Source organism: Heloderma suspectum, chromosome 5, assembly GCF_057233095.1.
Source record: "Heloderma suspectum isolate Gila_16-S chromosome 5, 16-S_ref, whole genome shotgun sequence".
Taxonomy (NCBI): Eukaryota; Metazoa; Chordata; class Lepidosauria; order Squamata; family Helodermatidae; genus Heloderma; species Heloderma suspectum.
The window spans coordinates 155,903,354-155,926,702 of NC_139462.1; the positions used below are offsets into that span (position 1 = coordinate 155,903,354).

The 23,349-nt window shown below is 40.2% G+C and overlaps 1 protein-coding gene across 3 annotated transcripts in view; it reads right to left on the reverse strand.

Moving 5' to 3' along the window:
- The window catches only part of BBS9 (Bardet-Biedl syndrome 9), a 364,215-nt gene that overhangs the window by 221,603 nt on the left and 119,263 nt on the right, over positions 1–23,349 (reverse strand). For all 3 annotated transcript variants that reach the window (XM_084857892.1, XM_084857890.1, XM_084857893.1), the window contains exon 19: positions 7,956–8,138. In XM_084857892.1, the coding sequence (XP_084714018.1) occupies positions 7,956–8,138 (183 nt within the window). The remainder of the gene's footprint in view (positions 1–7,955; positions 8,139–23,349) is intronic.

Genomic DNA, 23,349 nt, shown 5'->3' on the forward strand with positions numbered 1-23,349 from the left:
ACTGAACACTCATGTACAAGATGCAGAGATTTTTTAATGTTTTACTTAGGGTGTTTTCATCCTGCCCTTCTACTTAAAAAGCCCTCGAGGCAGCTTACAAAACAAGGTCACATAAAACCTGGATTTGTGCTACTTTCTTCAACCATCAACATCTCTTGGCCAAAGTTTGTTTTCTGGGTTGTGTATGATGTCATTGGGCAATGACATGGATGAGCACCACTCAATGCCTGAAGGGTGATGCAGAGATAATATAAAACTGTTTGAATTTCTGTGTCTTCTCAATATGGCTCAAATTCAGAGTCATGTCCGGGAGGGAATGAGCAAAGTAGCAGCTGGCCCTAGCCAGACTTCACTGTCCCTGCTCTTCCTCTGATGCAGTCAGGTAGAACGACTGCAGGCAGACAGAATTCTTGGAGAAGAAGAGCCAAGTGGCAGTTGGTCCTAGACAGGCCAATGGAGAGGGCCTTGCCATCTCACCTCTCCCTTTGATGCTGCCAGATCCAGGTGGAATTTTGAGATACACTGTTGTCATTACAAATAAAGAAAAAAAAATTACAGAAGAAAAACATCATTAATACTGCTAGTGCTGTCATTTCACTATCTGACCAGAAGCACACACATTAGACTAACCAATTTCAATAGTTCTCTACGGGGAAAAAAAAATACACAGGCCTAACTACTGTTAGTGACTAGGTCCTCAACCCTCAGATCATTTACTCAGTATTAAAGATATAGCACAAAAACAAAAATAAAAACAAGTAGTATGTACAAAACCCACACAGCATGTACCTTCTCTTTTTGGTATTATATTTCTAGTTTGCAGGTCCCATTCTTCAAGTTTTGACCTAAAACATCAACCCAAGAGCACAGGAATCTCCCAGATGGAAGTTAACTTGCTTATTTATTAATACTGATTTATTTTGGCATGAGCTTTCATAAGCAGAAGCCTACTTAATTAGAGGTATGATGACAACTGAAAATGCAGTGGGCTTATACACACATTGGAAGATAAACTCTCTTAAAGTAAAAATTACAACAGGAACAATACACATATACTCTGATCACTAGCGTTGCGATCCTATACCCACTTATCTGGGAGTAAGCCCCACTGAACTCAATTAAAGTTACTTTTGAGTACAGATTACAGGATTGCACTGTAGGAATTTAATTTGCCCTTGATATTTGCCCATTTAGCTGTGAACTGTATTACTTCTGAGTAGACATGTATAGGATTATCCTAAACATACTTACTAGGGAACAAATCCCAATGTAGACAGCAGGACTTACTTCTGACTAAACATGCACAGGATTAGGCTGAAAACTTGTCACAGGGTAGCCAAATCAGAAATAAGTCCTACAGAGTTCAATGGGCTTACTCCTCAAAACACTATCAAATTAATTGGGGATAAATTAATAGAAGAGAAACAGGGAGATAGTGTGCAAATTAATTGAAGAATTTTTTTATTTGGGGGTGAAGTCTGTTTCTACCTTTTCTGAATTTGCATCTACACATATACATCAGCATATACAAATTTGTGTCCTCTTCTGTTTTTGTTTTTCAGTGATGCACATCCTCTTTTTTGGTGGTGCATAAGTGGCCACCCTAACGAAACTATTTAGCCTCTAAATCCAGCTTTAGCAGTAACACACACGTGGAGCACGCGCACACGTGTGTTGAGACCACAATAAAAGTTTTTTTTTCTACATGCTTTGCGTTATGTCAAAAAATAAAAGGTACCACCACTAAATAGATCAAAGAAAAACAATTTTCATTAATAACTTTTGAAATGCAAAGTAAGATTTTTGTGCAGTGAAATATTTCAGAATGTATTACAGAATTCCCAGAACTGGACGACAGGTATGGCTACTTCGGTTTCCCTCCAACAATCTTGGTATTACCTGTTCCAAGGCACTTTTTGAATTCACTAGCCCTTTATTTGTTTATTTATTGCTATATTGCATAGAATAAAAGTACAGGGGAGAATATCCACTTTTTTCAGCCATGTATATGAAGATAAATAACAAATAAAAAATAAGAATTATCTTAAAGATAAGAACATGGTTTTCAGGGACAATGAAATAAAATAAAAATATTTTGCTTACAATAAAATTGTAAGCAAAACCTTAAATTATCCAAATGTCTCTGGCCCTGTGATCAGGACAGGTTTTATGAACAACACTAAACAGAAGATTGCTTTTTCTATGGTGAAAAAGAGAGTATTGTCTCCTAACAGTCTGCTGTGATGACTGGGCAGAAAGAACTAGAGATCCTTGCCACTTTGTGTCAGTTTTAAGCTTTTAAACAAAGTTTCCTCATCGGATTAACAGCATGAAAGGTCAAATGAAATATTTGACTGTGGGTATAAACTAACTACTCTGTGTAACAAAGAGAGATTTATCTATCACTTAAGAACTACCTCACTAACTTGATTGATAAACAATAGGCTGTTTGCCAGTCTGTTTTCCCAGCAACATACCTACACATGCTGAAATCCTTTACCTGAGGAATGCAGATAAATAATGGTCTTCAGATGGATTGTGTGCAAAGTATACAAAAACATTATGCTTGAAGAAAGTACAGTGGTAAGGAAATGACTACTGCTGTAATAGAGCTACAGTCTTGCAGATGATACACCAATGTGGGCATATGTTTCAGAGCCAAACTACACATTACACAGGAGAGATGTATGATCAATCTTCCTATGTTTTTATTTTTTAGTTAAGGGCAGCCACAGAGGCTCCAATTTTGATGGGAACAGAGGTCCTGGGGGAGAGAGGTTTAAACCAGCTGCACTGGGGAAATGGGGTTGAAACCTTTTTCCTCATATCATTTTCTAACCGTAAGTTATCTTCCACAAGCTGTTGTTTGCTTCACTGAGGAAAAATATAGGTGCCTGTATTGTTTCCACAGTGGGTCTATTAGCATCTTTGGGGCGTCTTAGGACACAATTGTCTGCATGTTTAGACAAAACAAAAGTCCTAGAACTCCCACCTTGACCCAGCCAGTGATGCTGGCTGGGGAATGCTGGGAGCTGCAGGACTTGTTTCTGTCTAAACATGCCATAGGATTGTGACTTGAGTGGATTGGGGCAAAGTCTATTATTCTGAGTTTAAATAACTTTTCCCTGTTAAGCTTTAATATGCCCTTAAACATCCTCTTTCAAAAGATAATACTTAGGCATAAACATTTATTAGCCATTAATAGTGAAACTAAGTTTACAGAAATGGTCTCAAATTTAAATTCAAAACCATATTATTGACCTTTGCACATGTGCACACACACATCATAATCTTTATTCAAAATAAATGTAATAAATAACATTTCAGATCTGACTACAGAGATGAAACAAAGAGAAACGCACAATGACATAATCATTTACATAATACAAACTATGAAAATATTTATTCTTTGATCAAGTTCTCAAAGACATTATTTATTAGTGTCTTTACCAGTCATAAAATTTATCTGTTAGTGCTGACATTTTTTTACTTTCTCATCTTATGAACAAAGAGGATATTAATAACTATAGTGACCAGAGGTTGAGTCATCACTCAGTCCAGACGCCAGGCACTCGCTGTATCAAAACTAACATGCTGTATGAACCTTCTGAACCCTTTAAATGAGCTGCATAAATAATCTTCCCTAAAAAACAGATTTTCCTATTGCAAACACATTCTATATCTTAAACATTATGTTAACATATTCAGGGTTATTTCCCTATGTTTGATCTGCTAAAAGGCTTCTAAAAAGCCACAGAAACATTAGTTTGAATATGGTATATCACTTCAACATGCATCTGTCTTCCTATTTTACAAAGAAAAGAAGGCTTTGTCAATAAAGATTCCTGTTTTTAAAAAAATCACAAGTATGATATAACTTGTGACAGATGTCGCTATAGGACCACTCTAATGTAAGTTCAAAAACTACAGGCTATGGCTTACTTAGCAATTAAAATTAGAATGAAAATGCCCTTCTAAAAAGGGAATATACCAAACATGTAAAATAAGATTGTAAGGTTTTTCAACAACCATGAAGTTGGCTGTATGGCAATACATACATACATTCATATATTTAACTAGAGCATAGTACAATAGAAATAGTTCTTCCACTGGCGCAAGGTGGAGAACCTGATTTTCGTTGATCCACCCCTATCCACAGAGTCCTCCATGACTCCAGAAAAGCTGATCCTGAGGGCTGGGAACAGTCCAGAACAGTATGGGATATTGTGCAGAGGGCTGCAATAGACCAGTGTGTGTGTGTGAAAATCAGGTGCCCCATCTTACATTAGGAGACATGCTTTCCATTACAGGAAAGCCATCATCGGATACAACCCCTATTCAGGTTAAGTCCAGCTTTATCTACTTTAACAATATGGCCTGCTTAATATACTAACAGAATGCTTAATGGTATGTTAAATAAATGTTCAGAATACAAGAAGCTGTTGTTCTGTTTTAAAATGGCACACGTCTATTAGACCAAAGAGAATTTTACTTCTCTACAGCTTAATGTACAGAAAATAATATAAAAAGACACAATCTACATAAAGTAACATTCTACTACAGCAACGTTCTGTCAATTATGCAAAACTGACTAAAGATTAAAATAAAAATCATGAACATGTTTCCCATCACATTACTACTCAACTGCTTGTGGGAAACCTGAACACACGCTAGAAGCTTCTATCTGAAAACATAAATGGTATGCAAAAAACATCCCCCCCTCTGCATCAAAAACTCCCTTGTCTTTAAATTACATTCAGATTTATATGGCACTGTAATAACTTCAGTATAGAATTGTTGTAGCATCTGGGGGCAAGCTCATTTTTTGCTCCAAATCCAAAAAGGTCAAATAGATTAAGAGTTTTAATGTACAATTTTAACCATTCTGAATCATTCCATTCCAAATATCTGAGAAATCACAGCCTCTTTCAAATTCAGTTCACATGCATTTTAGAAGACATGTGGACAAAAGAAAACTCAAACAACTCAGGGTTCTTTACCGCTGTATATACATGTAGCAGGGCACTACAGTTAATTGTGGCTGGCTGGTGCATAGATCAATAAGACATATTCCACAGGAAACACTGATTTACCGTGTGCACATAACGTATGGGTACATATACAATGTTTTGTATATACCCATAAAAATGTGATGTATGAAGCAGGTCTCGGAAGTTGTGTTATTTTCACAGATTCAAGGCTGAAACCAAATAAATCCGCAGGACTGTTTTGACTGTCTAGTAAAATGTACATATCTTTCAAAACGTGCTTCAGAAAATTGTTGGAATGTCTACACAAAAGTAATAAAAAATGTAGCAAAACTTGAAGTATAACACAACATGCCAAGATTCACCTCAAATTTAGTTTTACCAAGCCAGGAAATGTATTTTTTCCTAATTATAATTTGACACAAGGAGTTATTGGACAAAAGGTATGAAGAACAGCCAGCCATTTTTGAGGTTTATACCTAGACAGTGGTTCATCAAGTTAATAGTATTACTTAATATACTTAGGTTTGAATCCAGATTTAAGTGCATGCAACTGGGCTGGTGGAAGCACCAACAGGTCAGGGGCAAGAAAGTGTTTTATCTTGGTGAGCAAGAATGTTCAGGGAGGGAGACTGCATTACACAGCTGCTAAATTGGGCTGCCAGAAAAACCTGGAACAAATTTTTGGGAGATAATCTGTTCTCTATTTCTGAATGGCATCAGGAAGGGAATCTTTCCTTTCCACTTCCTTCCCTTTCTGGGAATACTGCAGATCTGATTGGTGTAATAATGGCGGCTGGCTATACCATTTTCAGTCTCTCTATGGTGCTGCTCAGTATTGTGTTAGTTTCTCTCCCTCTCTATGTGTACATCTGCTTTTCCTTTGCAATCAATTTTGCTTCCCTTCCACAGGACTATCCTGCTCTTGGAACTCAGCAACAACAGTAGCAGCTATCCTGCTCCTGGAACTCAGCAACAGCAGTAGCAGCTACTACTAAAGAACCTTTAAAGTCCCAGCACCTATCCCTTACTCTGATAATATATTCCTTCCAAATATCTCGCAGTTAACAAGGTCTCACCACTTCATTCAAATTGGAGGTAGATTTTAAAACTATACTAGGGAAGTTTGCTTTTAAATTGATTGATTAGCTGGTGCCTGTTTCCTTCACTCTGCATCTGTACATCTTCAACCTTTCTCCATTCCCCAGCCCCACTTGCGAATGGCTTCTCTCTCTCCCACATCCCCACACCCCTTTTCTACACCACAAAGAAAAAAGTCTGATTAAGTTTTGTAAAAAGGAAAAGACTGGATTGTGAAGGGGAACTGCTGCAGGAAAGAAGTAAAGATCCGGAGTGGATTTCTTTAGCAGAGAAGGAAAGGGTGGCTTGCTAACCATGCAGTGTGGCTTGTTAAACAACTTGAACAACCCAACAACAAACCATGGGTTCTCAAGGTGGCTAGTTCAAGAAAATAAGCCACGCTGCATGTTAGCAAGCCACCCTGTGGACGTTCAGACAACACACTAGCCCATGATTCAACAACAACCCACACTCAACCACTGAGTCCAGGTTCGGACAATCAGTGGGGGAAACAACGCAGCATTGGTTGTTTCCCTGCCCCTGTGCATGCTGGTTTCATGACTGGGATTACCAGAATTACCCGTGCCGTGTCACAGGTTGCCGTGTCATCTGAACCCAGCACACGGCACAGACGTCGTGAATTTTCACCCACCCTGCAACACATGGCTTGCAGTAGGGTTGTAAGGTGAGTGAAAACTCACTATGCCTGTGCCACGTGGTGGGTTCAGATGAAACGGCGACCTGCGATATGACATGGGTAATTATGGCTATCCCGGTCATGAAACCAGAAAGAGTAGGGGCAGGGAAACAACCGATGCTGCGATGTTTCCCCTGATCGTCTGAAGAACCCTTGAGTATGGGTTACTGAGTTGTCTGAAGAGCCCCTGTGTCTCTTAGCTGTTTTAACCATGGTTTTTGAAAAAAAGATGTTTGCTGTGCTGGGGTGAAAGGGAATGGCACTCTACATGTATTCTTCCTGGCTAGTAGAAATAATGTTTGGCTATTATATCCAGACATAATTTGTGACACCTGAACCAGGAATAGATGAAACTGTCAGTTTCACTTTCATCTTCATTCACATTTTTTAGATATCAAAGTTCTTTCTGTCCTGAATATGAAGACGTTTACGAATTTTGAAAATTTCTTATAAAAAATTAACTGAAACAAAATTCTCACCCATCTGGACAAGCCAAATCAACAGCTGTTAATGATAAGGAGTCTGTTAGAAAAAAGAGGTTGAGCCCCAATTCAGCATGAATAGGGTTTAATACACAGGGATTCAAACTCTGACTTCTAAGAGCTCAGCACTTAAAGACCTATGCCTGGATCTGTCAGTTCATGTTTCTTCCACATTCTATTTTTTTAAACCTCAAATTCTTTCCATCTCAGTTATGAGGAAATTTGCAAATTTTGGTAAGTTCTTATCAAAAATGAAAGTGGAACTAAATTCTCACCCATCCCCACCCTGAACATTATTAGCAAATGCTCTGATAAGCAAGTCAGAGCTGGCTCAAGACAGTCTGAGGGAGAAAATCCAAAAGGTACCTCTGAAAATTGGCTATACTTTAATAGTGGCCCTAAACTGCTGCCTGAAGCAGCCTGATGGCCTTTTCTCCAGGGTTTCAGGCAGTTAAACCCAAAGAGATATTCCAGCTGAAATGACCAATTTGCTTGCTAAAACAAATGAGTAATATTTAGTACACATCAGCAAGACATTTGAAAAACATGCCTCTTCCACTGCCCCTCCCTGCCTTCAACAAAAAAAAAAGTTAGTTGAAAAGAAAATTGCACTAAAAATAAATCTTTTAACAGAACATGCTGGGAAGCCCATGATAATTATAGATTTAATACTTCTCCAGATTTTCAGTAAATGTAGCAGATTCTTACCAGTTCTGGAGTATCCTGTGTTAATGGCAAAAATGTAGCTTCCAGAATAGCAACCTGGTCAGCAGGCAGTTTCTGCCATAGGCTCATCAGCAAAATTACCAGCTGGGTGGCACTTTTTAACTTTGTGAATGCCTGGAACATATTGGCTTGGTTTTCTTCAGCTGCATCTGCTAGAGCTATTACCTGCAAAAATTACAAACTTCTGTTAGATATACTTTTACCATTCTTGAGGACAACACTAACATTACATTTGGGCAACTCTTCGTTTTCTTTAGAAGAACCTAATTAACTTTGCTTTCCAAAAATGTAAGCCAGCTATTATTTGCCATGTTCTTGTGAGTGAGAAAAATCCCTATGGTAGCGTGATTAATCTATTGCTTCAATCAAAATAGAAGGGAGCCTATAGAGTTTATGGGCAGTATCCAATGGGTCGCAACTGCAGAAGAGAATTACATTGTGCTAGCATAAACTACTCTAGTGGATAATGATAGCTGGCAGGCCAGTTTCCCAGGGAAATGGGAGAGACAGCTAATGCTATTGGTGTTATGCTAGTGTAGTTTATGCTAGCAATTGCCCCTGGTTGGATACTGCCTACATGTATTCTGTATAATAAGGTATCCCTCAGATTGTTTCTCAGTATATAATGTAACACAATACCCCTTAACAAATTGTAAACACTCATTTTAAATACCACCTATGATGTTAAACCCTGTGCGAATATCCTCTCCACTGAAGTAATTTCCACAGTGTATCATTTATTTGTAAATTAGGTAACGTCTCAATTTATTTTACAGAAAATATCTTATCAGAACATTTGCAATTAATGTATATACATATATACACATTTATTCTGTTGCGTTTATGAGAACAAGAACATTTTGAATTATTTCAATTCCACTAAAGACAGGTTGCTTACCTGTGACTGTAGTTCTTCGAGTGGCCATCTGTGCATGCACGTATATGGCTCTGCACCTGCGCAGAGCCCCATTTGGGAAACTTGGTGAGAAATATTTGGCGGGAATGCTCCCCCACCGTCCCAGTGCACATGCCCCTAGCGAGTTCCCACCTATTCCCTCAGTTCCTTGAGACTGCCCATTGCAGCCTTGGAAACAAGTGGAGCTTCAGTCCCACCATCGTTATCAATATTGACACCAAAGCAGGGATAGTGGGTGGGTTGTATGAATGCACAGATGACCACTCGAAGAACTATAGTTACAGGTAAGCAACGTGTCTTTCTTTGTGGTCTCTGGGCATCATACATGTGGGTGAGTACTAAGCTGGCTTACTGGTGGTGGGTCAGTGTCCTACTGTAAGACAGCAGACAGAACTGTGCAGCCAAAGGAGCAGTCTGCTCTGGCTTGCACATCAAGTCTGTAATGGCTGATGAAGCTTGACAGTTTTGATCAAGGGCTCAGAAAGTGAGACTCCCTGCCAAAATGCCACCGATGTAGCCATGGCATGAGTTGTGTCAGCTAGGACTGGATCAGAAAGTTTGAGGCCAGCAGTTCTTACAGCAACTTGATAGTGTGGTCCACCCAGGGTGGCAATCCCTGCAATGATGCTGGAAGTCCTTGCTGCTTGCCACCACTGCACACAAATAAGTGAGGGGACTGATGAAATAACTCAGTCCCCGATTTGTAAAAAGCCAACACCAGGGTATGAACATCCGGGGTATGCAGAGAGTAGAAGGAAATGGAAAGAAAAGTCATAGTACAATGTCCCGATTCAAGTAGAATGCAGACACTATCTTGAGCAGGAATGTGATAACAGGACAGAGCATCGCTGTATTGTGATGAAAAGTCAAATGAAGTGGGTCTGTAGGCAACACACAGAGTTCACTGGACCAGCGAGCTGATGTAATAACCAACACAAAGGCATTTTTCCAAGACAGGACATGGAAATCTGTCGTCGCAAGCGGTTCAAATGGCTTGGCAGTCAAGGACTGCAGAATAACCAACAAACATCAAGTTGGCACCGGGAGCCAAACTGGAGGAGTGAGATTCCATACACCCCAAAGAAACTGCTTAGATAGTGGATGTGAAAAAACTGCCTTGAGACTGTTTCCTGAACCAAATAATGTGCCGATAGTTGTCGTAGAAGCTATTTGTTTTATTTGAGAGTATAAGTGCTATAGTTTTGCCATGAGACCCTAGAAAGCTGATCTGTGTAACTTGATCTACTGCAATAAAGAGTGATTTGTGTCAACTTGCCAGAAGTGCTAGGAGACTGAGCCTGACATCAAGCGAGCAGAAGGTGGGTGTGTGAACAGAAAACCAGTGTCCTTCTCTTGCACATGATATATACTCTTTTATGTTGGAGCCATAGAGAAAGGAGCCTTCAAGGATTGCTGGATAGTTTGCAGCAAGGTCGGTAATAGTGGGATCGCAACAGGAATGGATGCTTCTGTGTGCACCATATTGTACTTAGGGTCTTTCACCCTTGCAACCGATTGCTGCACTTCCAGGCCTAAGGACTGTGCCATATGGAGCACCTGCCCCCAAAACAGGCCCATCTCTTCCAAAGGAGAAGCCAGGTCTGGACTGCCCACTGCCACAACCAGTGATGAAGTGGAGAGCACCAGGGAAGAACAAGACGTCAAGGCCAACTCGTAATTGTCCATCCCTGACTGTGGGAACACCACTGGAAGTGGCCCAGAGTGTAAATCAGTAGGTTGTGCTGACACCTTAGGCACCTGTATTGAGGTAGTCAAGAGTGGTGGCTGAGCACAAGCCTGGGAGAAAAGTGGAGAGTGGTTGGATGGATGATACCACAACTTGTACTTGTTGTGGTAGTAGTGTGGATGATGATAGAACAAATATTATTGATCATGGGACTGAAGCCAGGATTGTTTGTTGTGCTGGTGGTACTGTGGATTGTAGCGACCACAGTAGTGGGGTCAGAAGAGGAGCCAGGAATGAACCCTGGTCTGGCAGAGGCTGAGAAGCCATAGCCAACAGTGGGGGAGGGTTCCCACCAAAAATTCCTCAGCTGTTGAAGTTTCCCATTTGACTTAAATAAAGGCCCATATGTGTGATGTATAGAGACCACAAAGAAGAACCTTGGTTCATTTCTAATTAAGTTTTTCCACTGATGTCCTCAATATGTGAATAGGGTAAAATATTCTGCCAGCCTGTAAAAAGAGCTGGCATTTCAGTTCAGCACACCTTCAATTTCCTTTTCAAAATCCTTCTATGCCAGTAGCTGTGCTTGTGCTAAAACATGAGCGATAAAGCTGATCACGTCAAAAATGTCTAGTTTTGCATAAACTATTATCCGCTTCCTACATGTGCCCACAACTGGGCAAAACTGCAATGATGGAACTCCACTTTACAACATAATGATTATTTGAGATGCAATATTTAGAAACCAATTCAGTTAACAATTTCACATAGTAGGTGAGGGGTGAGACTGCTGACACCTTGAGCCAGCATCCGGCCTATATTTGGGGTGGGACTGTTTTGTGATGTCAGTTGATCAAACCTAACCTTTAATTACATGAATATTTGCTATTATTTAGCCCAAAGCAGTTGCCTGACAGTAGCTACAGCAGGGGAGAGATTTCCGCAACTTTAAGTCCTCCCTCCATTTTGTTTTAAAATGCTCACTAGCAGACAGCAGATTTAGTGAACACCTATATCTCATGGGGGTGGGAGGGAACGATGACACTATTTTCTTTACCTGGAAGGACTGCCAGCTGCTAAGTCTCTGATAAGTTCCTTGCGGGCAGTTATTTAGCCTCAGGTAGCTGCCACTGGAGGTCACCTAAAATTGTCACGCCTAACAGAAACATCTCTTAGGGTTGATGTACGCAGAAAACTCTGGGCGTATTATGACTATTGCTATAGATGTTCCATTGATGGTTAGGCCTGGTTTTGAGTTCTATCAATGAGTTTAATGTGGGTAAATTTAAGTTTAACCACTTAATATAGTTGTCTGAACTCTTAAATCACTACTTCCCCCTAGTGACGTGTTATTTTCCTTGGCTGAATTCTTAGAGCTGTACTACCCTCTTGTGGAGATTCACACCTTATTCCCAGAATTTGTTTTAAAATTTTATTGCCTTTTTTTTTTTTTAACCACAGACTATTTTCATCTTTTTAGTTCACCTATGTTTGGTAGAAGTTAATAAGCCTAGCAATGATGGGGAGGGAAAAATGGTATCCGTTAACTGTAGACAGCGGACGGGGGGGGGATATGATGTGAGGGGAGCAGCAAGATGTCTTATGGGTAGAAGAATTAAGAGAGACCTTTAAACTTTCCATTCCTTCAGCTCTCCACACAACCCTTTTCTCCCAGGGAGATTAGTCAGTTTTGTACTGATTCTTTATCCCCTTAAGGAGAACTGAGAGGTAGCACACAGAGTTTGCAAGGTAAAGTGAAGATTGCTTGCACACCTGAAGTCTAGCAAAAGCAAAAATAAAATATAATGGATTTTCAGAGTAGAACCAAAGTTAACTAGACTGTAAGTTAACTAAACCTGTCTTTTTTTCATGCTTAGGAAACTCGTTGATGGAGATATCTCAATTAGGTTATAACAACTAACTGACAACTGTTATATGTACCAAATGTACTGTGCCATGTAAGACAACAATGTGACCAGTTTCACACCCAACCCCTTTCCTTTTTCTATCCCACCCAATATTAGGATTCAAATTGTATTAGAAGTAGAAGTTCAGTGTGGGATCAACTGAGCCTTAGATGCCCAGTTGTCAGTAATATAGTAGGATGACTAAACATATGAACACTGTTCCTTTTCACAGATGTTGCATGAAGATGCATGTGTTCCCACTGTGTTCATGGATTATTGCAGACCTAAATATATAGGCAATAAAGAAATCTTGATAAGCATTTTGTGATTTTAAAAGCTAGCTTCCAAATAAAATAAAAAACATAAAAGAGATCCAAGTCCTAATGCTATATGTACTTAAGCCAAATAGTGAAGCAGAGCCCCAGTAAATTGCCCTAGAGGGGAGAAAAACTCTCCAGCTCATAAAAACCAGAGCAAAATTAATCCTAAACAGGTAGACATGTCAAAAATTACTCTGAAATGATAACAGGAAACCACACTGGATTAGACCGAGGGTCCATCTAGTCCGGCATTCTGTTCACACAGTGGCCAACCAGCTGTCGACCGGGAACCCACAAGCAGGGCATGAGCACAACAGCACCCTCCCTCCCATGTTCCCCAGCAACTGGTGTACATAGGCTCACTGCTTCTGGTACTGGAAGTAGCATATAGCCATCAAGACTAGTAGCCATTGATAGCCTTTTCCTCCAGGAATTTGTCCAACCTCCTTTTAAAGTCAAACTGATGGCCATCACCACTTCCCGTGGCAGCAAATTCCATAGTCCAACTATGTGCTGCGTGAAGAAGTACTTCCTTTCATCTGTCCTGACTCTCCCACCAATCAGCTTCATGGGATGACCCCGGGTTCTAGTATTTTGAGAGAGGGAGAAAAATGTCTCCCCATCCACATGCTTCACACCATGCATAACTTTGTAAACCTCAATCGTGTCTCCCCTTACCCTCCCTTTTTCCAAGCTAAACAATCCCAGCTGTTGTAACCTCTTCTCATAGGGGAGATGCTTCAGCCCCCTGATTATTTTAGTTGCCCTTTTCTGCACCTTTTCCAGCTCTAAACGTAAATGCATTATAGTATGTGAAAGTTGCATCCAAGACTTCTAATACAACTATTTAGCATTTATGAGTGTTTCACATGTATTTTTGTTATTCAGTCATTCAGTCGTGTCCGACTCTTCGTGACCCCATGGACCATAGCACGCCAGGCCTTCCTGTCCTGCGCTCTCTCCTGGAGTGTGCTCAAGTCCATATTCATTGCATCGGTGATGCTATCTAGCCATCTCATCCTCTGCTGTCCCCTTCTCCTTTTGCCTTCAATCTTTCCCAGCATCAGGGTCTTTTCCAGGGAGTTTTCTCTTCGCATTAGGTGGCCAAAATATTGGAGCTTCCGCTTCAGTATCTGTCCTTCCAATGAGCACTCAGGGTTGATTTCCTTTAGGATTGACTGATTTGACCTCCTTGCACTCCAGGGGACTCGTAAGAGTCTTCTCCAGCACCACAGTTCAAAAGCATCAATTCTTTCGGCGCTCAGCCTTCCTTATAGTCCAGCTCTCACAGCCATACATTACTTCCACATGTATTACCTCAGTAATATTTACAACAGCCCTGTAAAGTAGATCATTTTTCTGTCCATACTGCATGAGACTAAGAGACAGTGGCTTGACTGGGGCCATCAAGTGAATTAATTGCCGAGTTAAGATTTTAACCAAGAAATTCCTGGCTCATATTCTTTGCTATACGAACTCATGTCTCATAGCACACACAGGATAAATGCATATATAGAACTCTGCTCCTGAAGTCATTCATCTTTCTCCTCATTAGACCATGCAATCTGCTCCAGCTTTTCTCAAATCCTTACAATGGCATCCTGTCCTATTTCATAAGAGGCAAATTTAAATAAAATTTATGTCCCAAATGTGTATATCAAGTGTTACTATGATTTCTCAATGGTCAAGGGAGATATCACATTCAAGTGTTTACAACTTTCCTCTACCCCCTTTTCAAGGGCAGAGAGGTCAAATTGGTGTTTGAACCTGAAACGTAGAATTGTAACTTGAACATGGATGCTTAACTTTCATTGTGGTATCCATTACAACAAGTTGGATCCAGAGATAGCCATATTTATAATATACCCACTGAAATCAATGGGATTGTCCCACTGATTTCAATGGGTCTACTCTACGTATGTCTATGTCTGGATCCAACCCAATGTTTCTGCATTTTTCTTCCCTTTCCCCTTAAAATTGGTAAAATCTCAAAAAAGGTCAAATCTCAAAATATTATACATGTACCTGCTAATTTTCAGTGCGCACGCAACACTACATTAAATTCCTATGATTTCCACTAACTACAATTTTCAATAAAATTTAATTTAACAATGCATCTCAAATCAAATTCACTAAATCATAATAAAGAAAACCTCCCACAAAAGGTAGAACTGCATCCTCAAATTTCGTACTCTAGTATGCCACAAACAAAACCTTCTTCCTGATAAACAAGCACTTACCCTTGTTTGCTCAAAAAATAGGCTTGTTTAGACATTACAGGAATATACCACATTTTTAGGGAGCAACTATATGGCCACTGGACAGTGGCTAGACGGCCATAGGATATGCTGTTTTCATGGAACCGACCTCAGAGCCCATGCTCCAAGGTTAGTTCCCGGAGAACTGACATCCTCACAGCTTCTGCGCTGCCTCGGAGGCAGTGCGGAATAGCCCCATCCTCCGCGCTAGCAAGAGGAGCACGGAGCAGCCAGAAACGGGCATGGCTGGGGGTGTTCGGGGGCGGGGAGATTGTAACTGCCTGTATGACACATCCTATGTGTTGTACAGCAGCCTCCTTCCCTGCTCCATCCTCCCATGGCTAGATAGCCGCGGATGTCTAGCCGAAAAAGCAGGGCAGGAGAAGCATGGAGGGAACAATCCCCTCCGTGCTTCTCCTGCTCTGCTTTGGATAGGTGGTCGCCTCTGAGTTTGGAAGCAGCCGCCTATCTAGATAGGATTGCTCCGTTAAACACCAATCTGAAATAAGGGCTGCCTTATCTGTCTACAAATGACGTGCTATACATATTTTAGGCATGGTAAAAAAACTGATTATTATAAATCTGTCTCAAGTATGAGGTTCTTTAAATGACAAAGTAGGATAACTTTAGGTTCTATTAGCAAAGAATATCAACTCATTATATCTTCCCAAAATTGCTTAACTGAGAATGGCCCCCAAAATATGAGAAATGTTACCAGTGAGACAGGGTTTTGCCAGCACCTATTATGGCTTGTTTTATAGATTTAAAATAATCTATGAGGTGTAAGATACCAATGGAATTGTATTACATTTTTTGTATTTTAATTATGCTGAGATCAGTTGGGACTGCACATTCTTTCACACCCAATCCCACTGACTGTGTAAAATTGGCTGGCCTGCATATCTTTGCCATTTTTCCTTAAAATAATTTCATGTTGTAAATTTTGTAGCATCTGGTAAATTTTACTAACCAAGCCTCGAGTAATACCTTTTGTTCAAGAGATATATTATTTCACAGTGCTGATTGTGGTGGGGGAGGCAGACAAGATCTGGTTTGCATCAAGAGAGGAGCTGGGTGCCCCAAGGCCTCAGATGGTCACACCATATCCATTGCACCTGGTGTGGCTTGTCATCAAGGGTGTTACAGCCTTTTCAGAAAGATTCATTAAGGTCAAGTGGAGGTCTGTAGTCTCCTTTGCACCCCCAATGATGGCACTGAGCACACAACATGGTCTCCAGGTGCACAAACAGGGTCTCAAAGCTTGCTGTGAACCTCCAGAGCCATCTCTGCTAACTCCACAGACTCGTATAAGCAATGGGGGCAAAGCTTTTGGAAAGGCTGTACCTGCACAGAAGGGACAATCATAAGCTTGAAAACCCTGAGGCCACAACAATCTTCCAATGTTGTTAGGAACATGATGGGGCCTATTAAGTTATGGCAAGGTCAGGATCCTTTCAGACCTTTTTGGTCCCATTTTGGAGGCCAGCCATTTTAGCAAGACTCCAAAATAGGAGTGGGAGGAGGGAATGGAAACACTGCTAGTTAGCAGGTAGGGATTGCTATGTTAGTGTATATGCTATGGCGTGAAGACATCTGTCAGACAACACACTACTGTTCAGAGCCAATTCACTAATGCCCCTACTTGTCAAATATATCAGTGACATTGTTAAAACTTAACAATGACTAAAATTGTCTTTTCTTTCTCTTCCTCGCTACCTCCCTACAGACTATAAAAGGTGACTTAATTTGGAAGTTGACTTTCAAGAAACCATTTATCTGGTAGCTGTGGCATAAGGAAACATGCTGCTCAATAAAGAATAAGCAAATGGCAATATGGTCCACAAATACAAAAATTAAGAATTGCTGCTCTATGCTTACATCAGAAAACATAAGAACTATGTATAGTTAAATACTGCTGTACATCGATTTTCTCCTCCTATTCGTGAGATAAGTATGTAAAAGTGCCTTCCCCAACCTGGTGCCCTACAGATGTTTTAGCTATAGTTCCCAGTATTTCTGATCACTGGCCATGCTGGCTGGGGTTGATGGAAGCTGAAGTCTAAAACATTTGGAGGGCACCAAGGCTGATGTAAATGATTACTGTTTTTAATTTACCCCAAATTAACAATATTATTTATCTTGCTACAGTTACCCTTGATTTCTATTCCTGTACTTTATGCCTGTAAACCTACAGCTTGATATTTTTGTACAGTCTCACAACAGCAATACTGGCACCCATTCCTTGGCCCATGCTTTTGCTTCTCCTTTTCAATCCAAGGCAGCTTCAATAGAAAGAATATGAAAGATGGGTAACATATGACTCTACTTTAGCAGCAATGGTTGTTGCTTGGAAGCCTGAGTAGGATTATACCAAGTAGACAAGCATTGTCTACTTGGTATATTTCCTTTATTTTACCCGGCTTTCAAGTCACAAAAGCTTTTAAAGTTTGAAAACCTATTTTACAAAAAAGATTGCTTCTCAAGAGTAATATAGGAGGGGACGATGGTCAGCGTTGCAAACATCAAAGAACCACTGGAATAGGCTGAAAGCAGACAATTTGCCTTTTTTTGGTAAGCCAATCAAAATGCACTTGCTATTTATAACTTTTTTTGTGTGTACACTTTTCTGGCTGACCAAATTGTTATCCTGCTCATATAAACTTATCTATAGCAAAGCAGATGCCAGCATCTTAAAAAATTAAAGGGGAGTCCCTTGTAAAAAAAAACAAAAAACAAATCCAGACAAAATCCAGGAAAAAATAGTTCCTTACTTCAAGGTTATGCATTTAATTGGTATTTATTAACATTTGCTGTTGGCAAGGGCATGGTTTACATTCAGGTGTGTGTGTGTGTGTGTGTGCGCATGCGCGCACGTGCGTGTGCATGTAAACTCCCCTGGGAACTTCATGAACTTCACACCCTATTAGTAACTGACCTCCTCATGTCTGACCAAACTAAAATTTGTTCAGGATTCTAGCTACCCTGCTATATTTTCCTAGCCTTGTAGATATATCAGTATTTTCAGAAAGTATTCAGTATTTCATAAACAATTCATGAGAAATGGTCCCAATGGAATTCTTGATCCCCACCCCTCCCCTTTTGAACCCCATTCCATATCAGAAATTGCTTTTAAAAGTCACCTTAGTTTCAAAAGTGGCTTGCTATGTGGTATGGCAGGGATGCTGTTTTGAGAAATATAAGCCTAGAGCCCCCCTCGAGCATGCAGAACTAGTTGTGCTGGTCTTTGGATCCCAGTCATTACATTTTTCCCCCAGAGGGGACTTTATTTTCAAAAGGTTGATAAATTCTACAAAAATATCCGAAGTATTCCAAGACACACATTACTGAATATCCTGACTGAACACCCACAATTTTTCACCCCTTAACAACATAGCTAAACTGGACAGTAAGATTCCAAATAGCTTCCAGGGTGATCTTAGGCACATTTACTCAGAAGCAAGTCCAATTAATATGAACTGGACTTACTTTCAGGCACATGTGCTAAAGACAGGAACTTTAATCCAACTGATGGATGGGATTGAGTCAGTTTAAATACATATTGACTACTGTAACTTGGTTACAGATAAAGCTATTTAAACAACACTGTGTAAATTTTAAAAACTAATGCACAATAAATTTCCAAATTGTAAATACTGATACAGATATACGGGTATGCATTAAATTTGAAACATGTCATGATTTGATCTGCAGAGTTTCTGACCACTATAAAAATCTGAGCCAAACACAACTGCGAGAAGCTAGGTCAAAAAACACCTGCGTGTGAATGTATGAAAGGAAAGACAACAAGAGGTATGACTGAAACCAATACTCTTCCAAATACAAGCCTCATAGTGCAATCCTATGCATGTGCATAGTGCAATCCTATGCATACTCAGTAATGTCCAATTGAGACAAATGGGCCTTTTCCACAGATAAGTGTGATATGCTTGCAGCCTCAGGCTCTCCAAATCTAAAGGTCTACTAGCCCATCAAGACAAAAAGCTTTTGTGTTGCAATCCTAAACCTAATTACCTGTGAGTAAGCCCACTGAACACACTGATAATCAACTTTAAATGTGACTGACAAAACTGAGAACATGGAATGGTTTACACTACTGATAGACAATGGTTATTTTTAAAGTTTCATTTCTTTAAGTGTGCATTCAAAAAGAAGAAAAGTGTGCAAAGGAAAAGGTAGATGCATAGGATTGTGCTGTTAGAGACCCAGATATACGTTGTGGTCTTTTTGGTACCAGGTGAAGATCTTCTTATTGTCCCAGGCTTTTTAGTTCTTTAGCTTTTGTTTTCACTGCTACTGATTTTTACTTCGGTTTTATACTATAATTTTAAATTAAAAATATTTTATAAGCTTGTATTTTATGGATTGGGACCGCTTCACTCTTCATCTGACCCATGGGAGCAACAATGAGGAAAAATGTACAACCACTGTGCTGGTTTGAGAAGCATTCATTGAGCTGTCTTTGCTCCTTCCTTGCTTTCCCAACTCGGAAAAGTGAGAGGGGAGCGAAGTGACCATGTTGCCAGTTCAAGGAGTGCTCCTTAAGCCAGTGCCTTGGTCAGGGATGCTCTCCCACCCCCTCTCCCTTGTTAGAGGGGTTGGGGCCTTGGGGAGGGGTGGGGCATCACATTAGGTCGTCTAGGTTGTCACAGGCTGGATGGGGAGGCCTGGCGGACTTAATTCACCTCACAGGCCAGAGGTTCCCCATCCCTGGATTAGTGGTATAATCAGAATATCTAAGGATCCGGCATCTGGTCTGGCAGAAGTTTTACATCTTCAAATATAAAATCTGTCATACAACAGAACTATCAACCCATCTCTAAATACCAAAAAGAGCAAAGAAGGGATTTTCTCAAGGTTACTTTCTCAGGCCCTTGGCTCACACTCCCATATTTTAAAAATAAAGCCAAGACCATTCCATGTTCTCAGTTTTGTGAGTCACATTTAAAATTGATTATCAATGTTTCTGGGCATACTGAAAACCTAAGAATCGATACTATTTACACATGCTAAGAATCGATACTATTTAACCATGAATTTAGACATTACTTTGGTAACCAGTTATTATCCACATTTTATTTAGTTCACATTTTATTTCACCTGTAATCAAAAGCAAAGAAGTGCCACTGTTTAAACATAAAGATTTGAAAACATTATGCTCATGCATCAGCGGAATCGGAGGAATGTTCTGGGGAACAAAAAAGCAAACAAATGAACAGCACCTAGTAAAATTTACTAAGTAAATGATTGCTACTACACCCTTCCTTTTTACTCACAGCACCTATAGCATGAATGTTGATAAAGAGCCAAGTTCGAATAACTTAGTTTTAATAAGCTGGCCAAGGATTATATCGTATTCTAAAGAGTTTTATAAAGAACTATGGGTGTGATCCAATTTGGTGCCTAAACAATCAGTTAAGAGCAATCAATAAGCAAATAGGTTTTTTTTTTTTAAAAAAGCTGACATTTATGTTCATGCTAACATACTTGCTTAGTACTTAGCAATGATAACAGCACTGTAACACTGAGCCAGCCTCAGATACATAATACTTAAAATGAACAGATATGATTGATAAAATACATTACCCCTCTTTAAATGTCCCTAGGTTTAGTGGTATGCTATTCAAAGTAAAATCTTGATTATGGCTGAACAAGAATGAGATTTCAGTTGGACTGATATAAGCAAAACTAACAAATATCCAACACATCTTGCCATACGAAAAACACAAGTTTACCAATAACAAAAATTATTAGTTTTAGCAGAGGTAACAAACTCTACTACTGATAAGAAAATGTTTGAAATATTCTATTTGAAGGACGCTACTGATAGGCAACGATTATTTTTTAAAATTTCATTTGTTTTTTTAAGTGTCATCAAAAAAGAAAAAAATGCATCCAACACACTGTCATATCACTCTTGCAAATTAATAACCTACTAAAATAGCCCATCCAATATATGATAATCATGGGCAGTATCCAACTTTGTCATTCCCTTAGCGCAAATGACACTGTGCTAGCAGAAACTAGTTTCTGAACTATGCGCAAGAGAAGAACCCAACTGAAGTTACGTTTGCGCAAGCACAGTTGTACAAATGGTTGTACATTTTACTTGTGCAATTTCTTGCACAACCCATTGCACAAGCATAATGGGCAACTGCTTGTGCAACAGAAAGATTCAGCAGAGCTCCACTAGTGCTATTTCAGATTGCAGAATGACACCATTGGATACTGCCGCAGAAAAAAGGACGTTCTGACTATCTATATAATGTTTTTTTTTTCCTCCCTAGTGGTAGTAAAGCTATCTGTTCATCAAGCTGGTACATCATCCTGACTTCAGAAAGGGAACAATGATCTCACCTAGGAGGAGGCATTCCCACATATCTAGACTATCCCAGCACAATTTGATTTGCTGGAAGCAAATACTTCTTGACTATGGAACACTCAATTGCATCAATAATCATAGAACGAACTAAAGTGAAGGAAAATGGAGAAGCCAAGACATACCTAAAATTCACTCCCCTATAGAAGAAAGGACAGGCTTACCTGTAATTGTCGTTCTTTGGATGCTCATCTGTGCAATCACAGATATGGATTCTGCAGAACCTTCTTTGGAACATTCTAGAGCTGACAGCATTTTTGGTGGGAAGCCTGCCCCTTTCCCCCCATAACTGCACATGCACAAGGGTTGTGGCTCCCACCCTTACCACTCAATTTCTATAGAGTGCTAAAGCGACTACACAGAGAACAAGGTAAGAATGAAAACAGATGCATAGCACCTACAGTGGGGATGGAGAGTGGGTTGTGTGAATGCACAGATGACCACTCAAAGAATGACAGTTTCAGGTAAGCAACCTGTCCTCCTCCTTCGTGACCTCTGTGCATCACATATACTGTATGCCTCATAAGCAAGTTTTGTTACCTGGAGGTGTGGCATATCAGGACAGTGAGGAGAAGAATACCGCCTGATTAAACACAGCATCCAACCAAGCCCGTAACAACCAAGCTGTAGTGCTTTGTGAAGGTGGAGGACTGAGATGATGTAGCAGCACAGCACAGTTCCAGAAGAGAGACAACTTGAAGAAATGCAGTTGATGAAGCAATGGCCCTGGTGGAAAGGTCCCAAACTGTAGTTGGTACTGGGGTTGGTAAGTGTGATCTCAGACTACAGTTTAACAGGCAATGGAGAAGAGACAGGTTGTCCCTTTCTTGATACCTCACAGCAGAAAAAAAATCTACTAGCTCTTGCAAAAGGATGCTGTCTAATTCCAGAAGAAAGAACAGTGCTACATAGTCCTGAAAATGAAGAGTGATCTCCAGAGATGAAGATGAATTCAGGAAAAAACAGGGAGAGTGACAGCTTGATTGAGGTAGAATTTTGGTATTACCTTAAGACAGGGAGGAAACATTTAGTCAAAGAACTGCTTTGTCCCTGTGCAGAGCAAAATAATGTGGGTCTACCCTTAGGGAATAAAACTCCCTTGAACATTGGGCCAAGGTAACAGCCATCAGCAACATGACCTTTTCAGGCAAGAGGTAGAGACAGCAGGTTGGTATTAAAGGGTTTCACCATTAAGCTCCCCCACACTTGTCCAGCAAGTGGCAGAGTGAGGCTGAGAAGTCCCATTGTGAACTTCTTAACAGTGGAATGGGAGAAAACTGAAAAATCCTCAGCAGGAGAGTAAAACATAGGAACAGTTGCTTAATATGCCTTAATGGAGGAAACAGCAAGACAAACAGACTTCAGTTAAAATAAAAACTGTAATACATCTTGCAAAGGGCAGTGCAAGAGTTTTTTAAAATGAGTCCATTCTGGACCTATCTGCTTGACAGGACCTTCAAGCAGATGGTCAACAAGATGGCCCTAGTACCTCCTGTATCTCTGGTGGTAGCAGTAGGCAGGACTAATCCACCACATCATTAACCTGAGATTTTGGAAATGTGGATGATGCCTTTATTCCCAGTTATGGGAAAGGAGGCTCAGATCAGTCAGCACCTGAGGTATGTCTGCTGTGACACGAGAGGGAAGGTAATAAACCATGTAGCCATCCAGGGATCAGCAGAACAAAATTTTAATTGTTTCTTATAACCTTGGCTATCACCTTCATGAGGAGGAGAATCAGGAGAAATGCATAAAACAGCAGACCTGCCCATGAATGCAGAAACACATCCACCAGAAAGCTGTTGTGCGTTCCAGCTCTGCTGCAGAAAATTGCACAGTGTTGATGGGTACAGGTGATGAAGAAGCCTACCCCCAATGCCCTCATCACTGA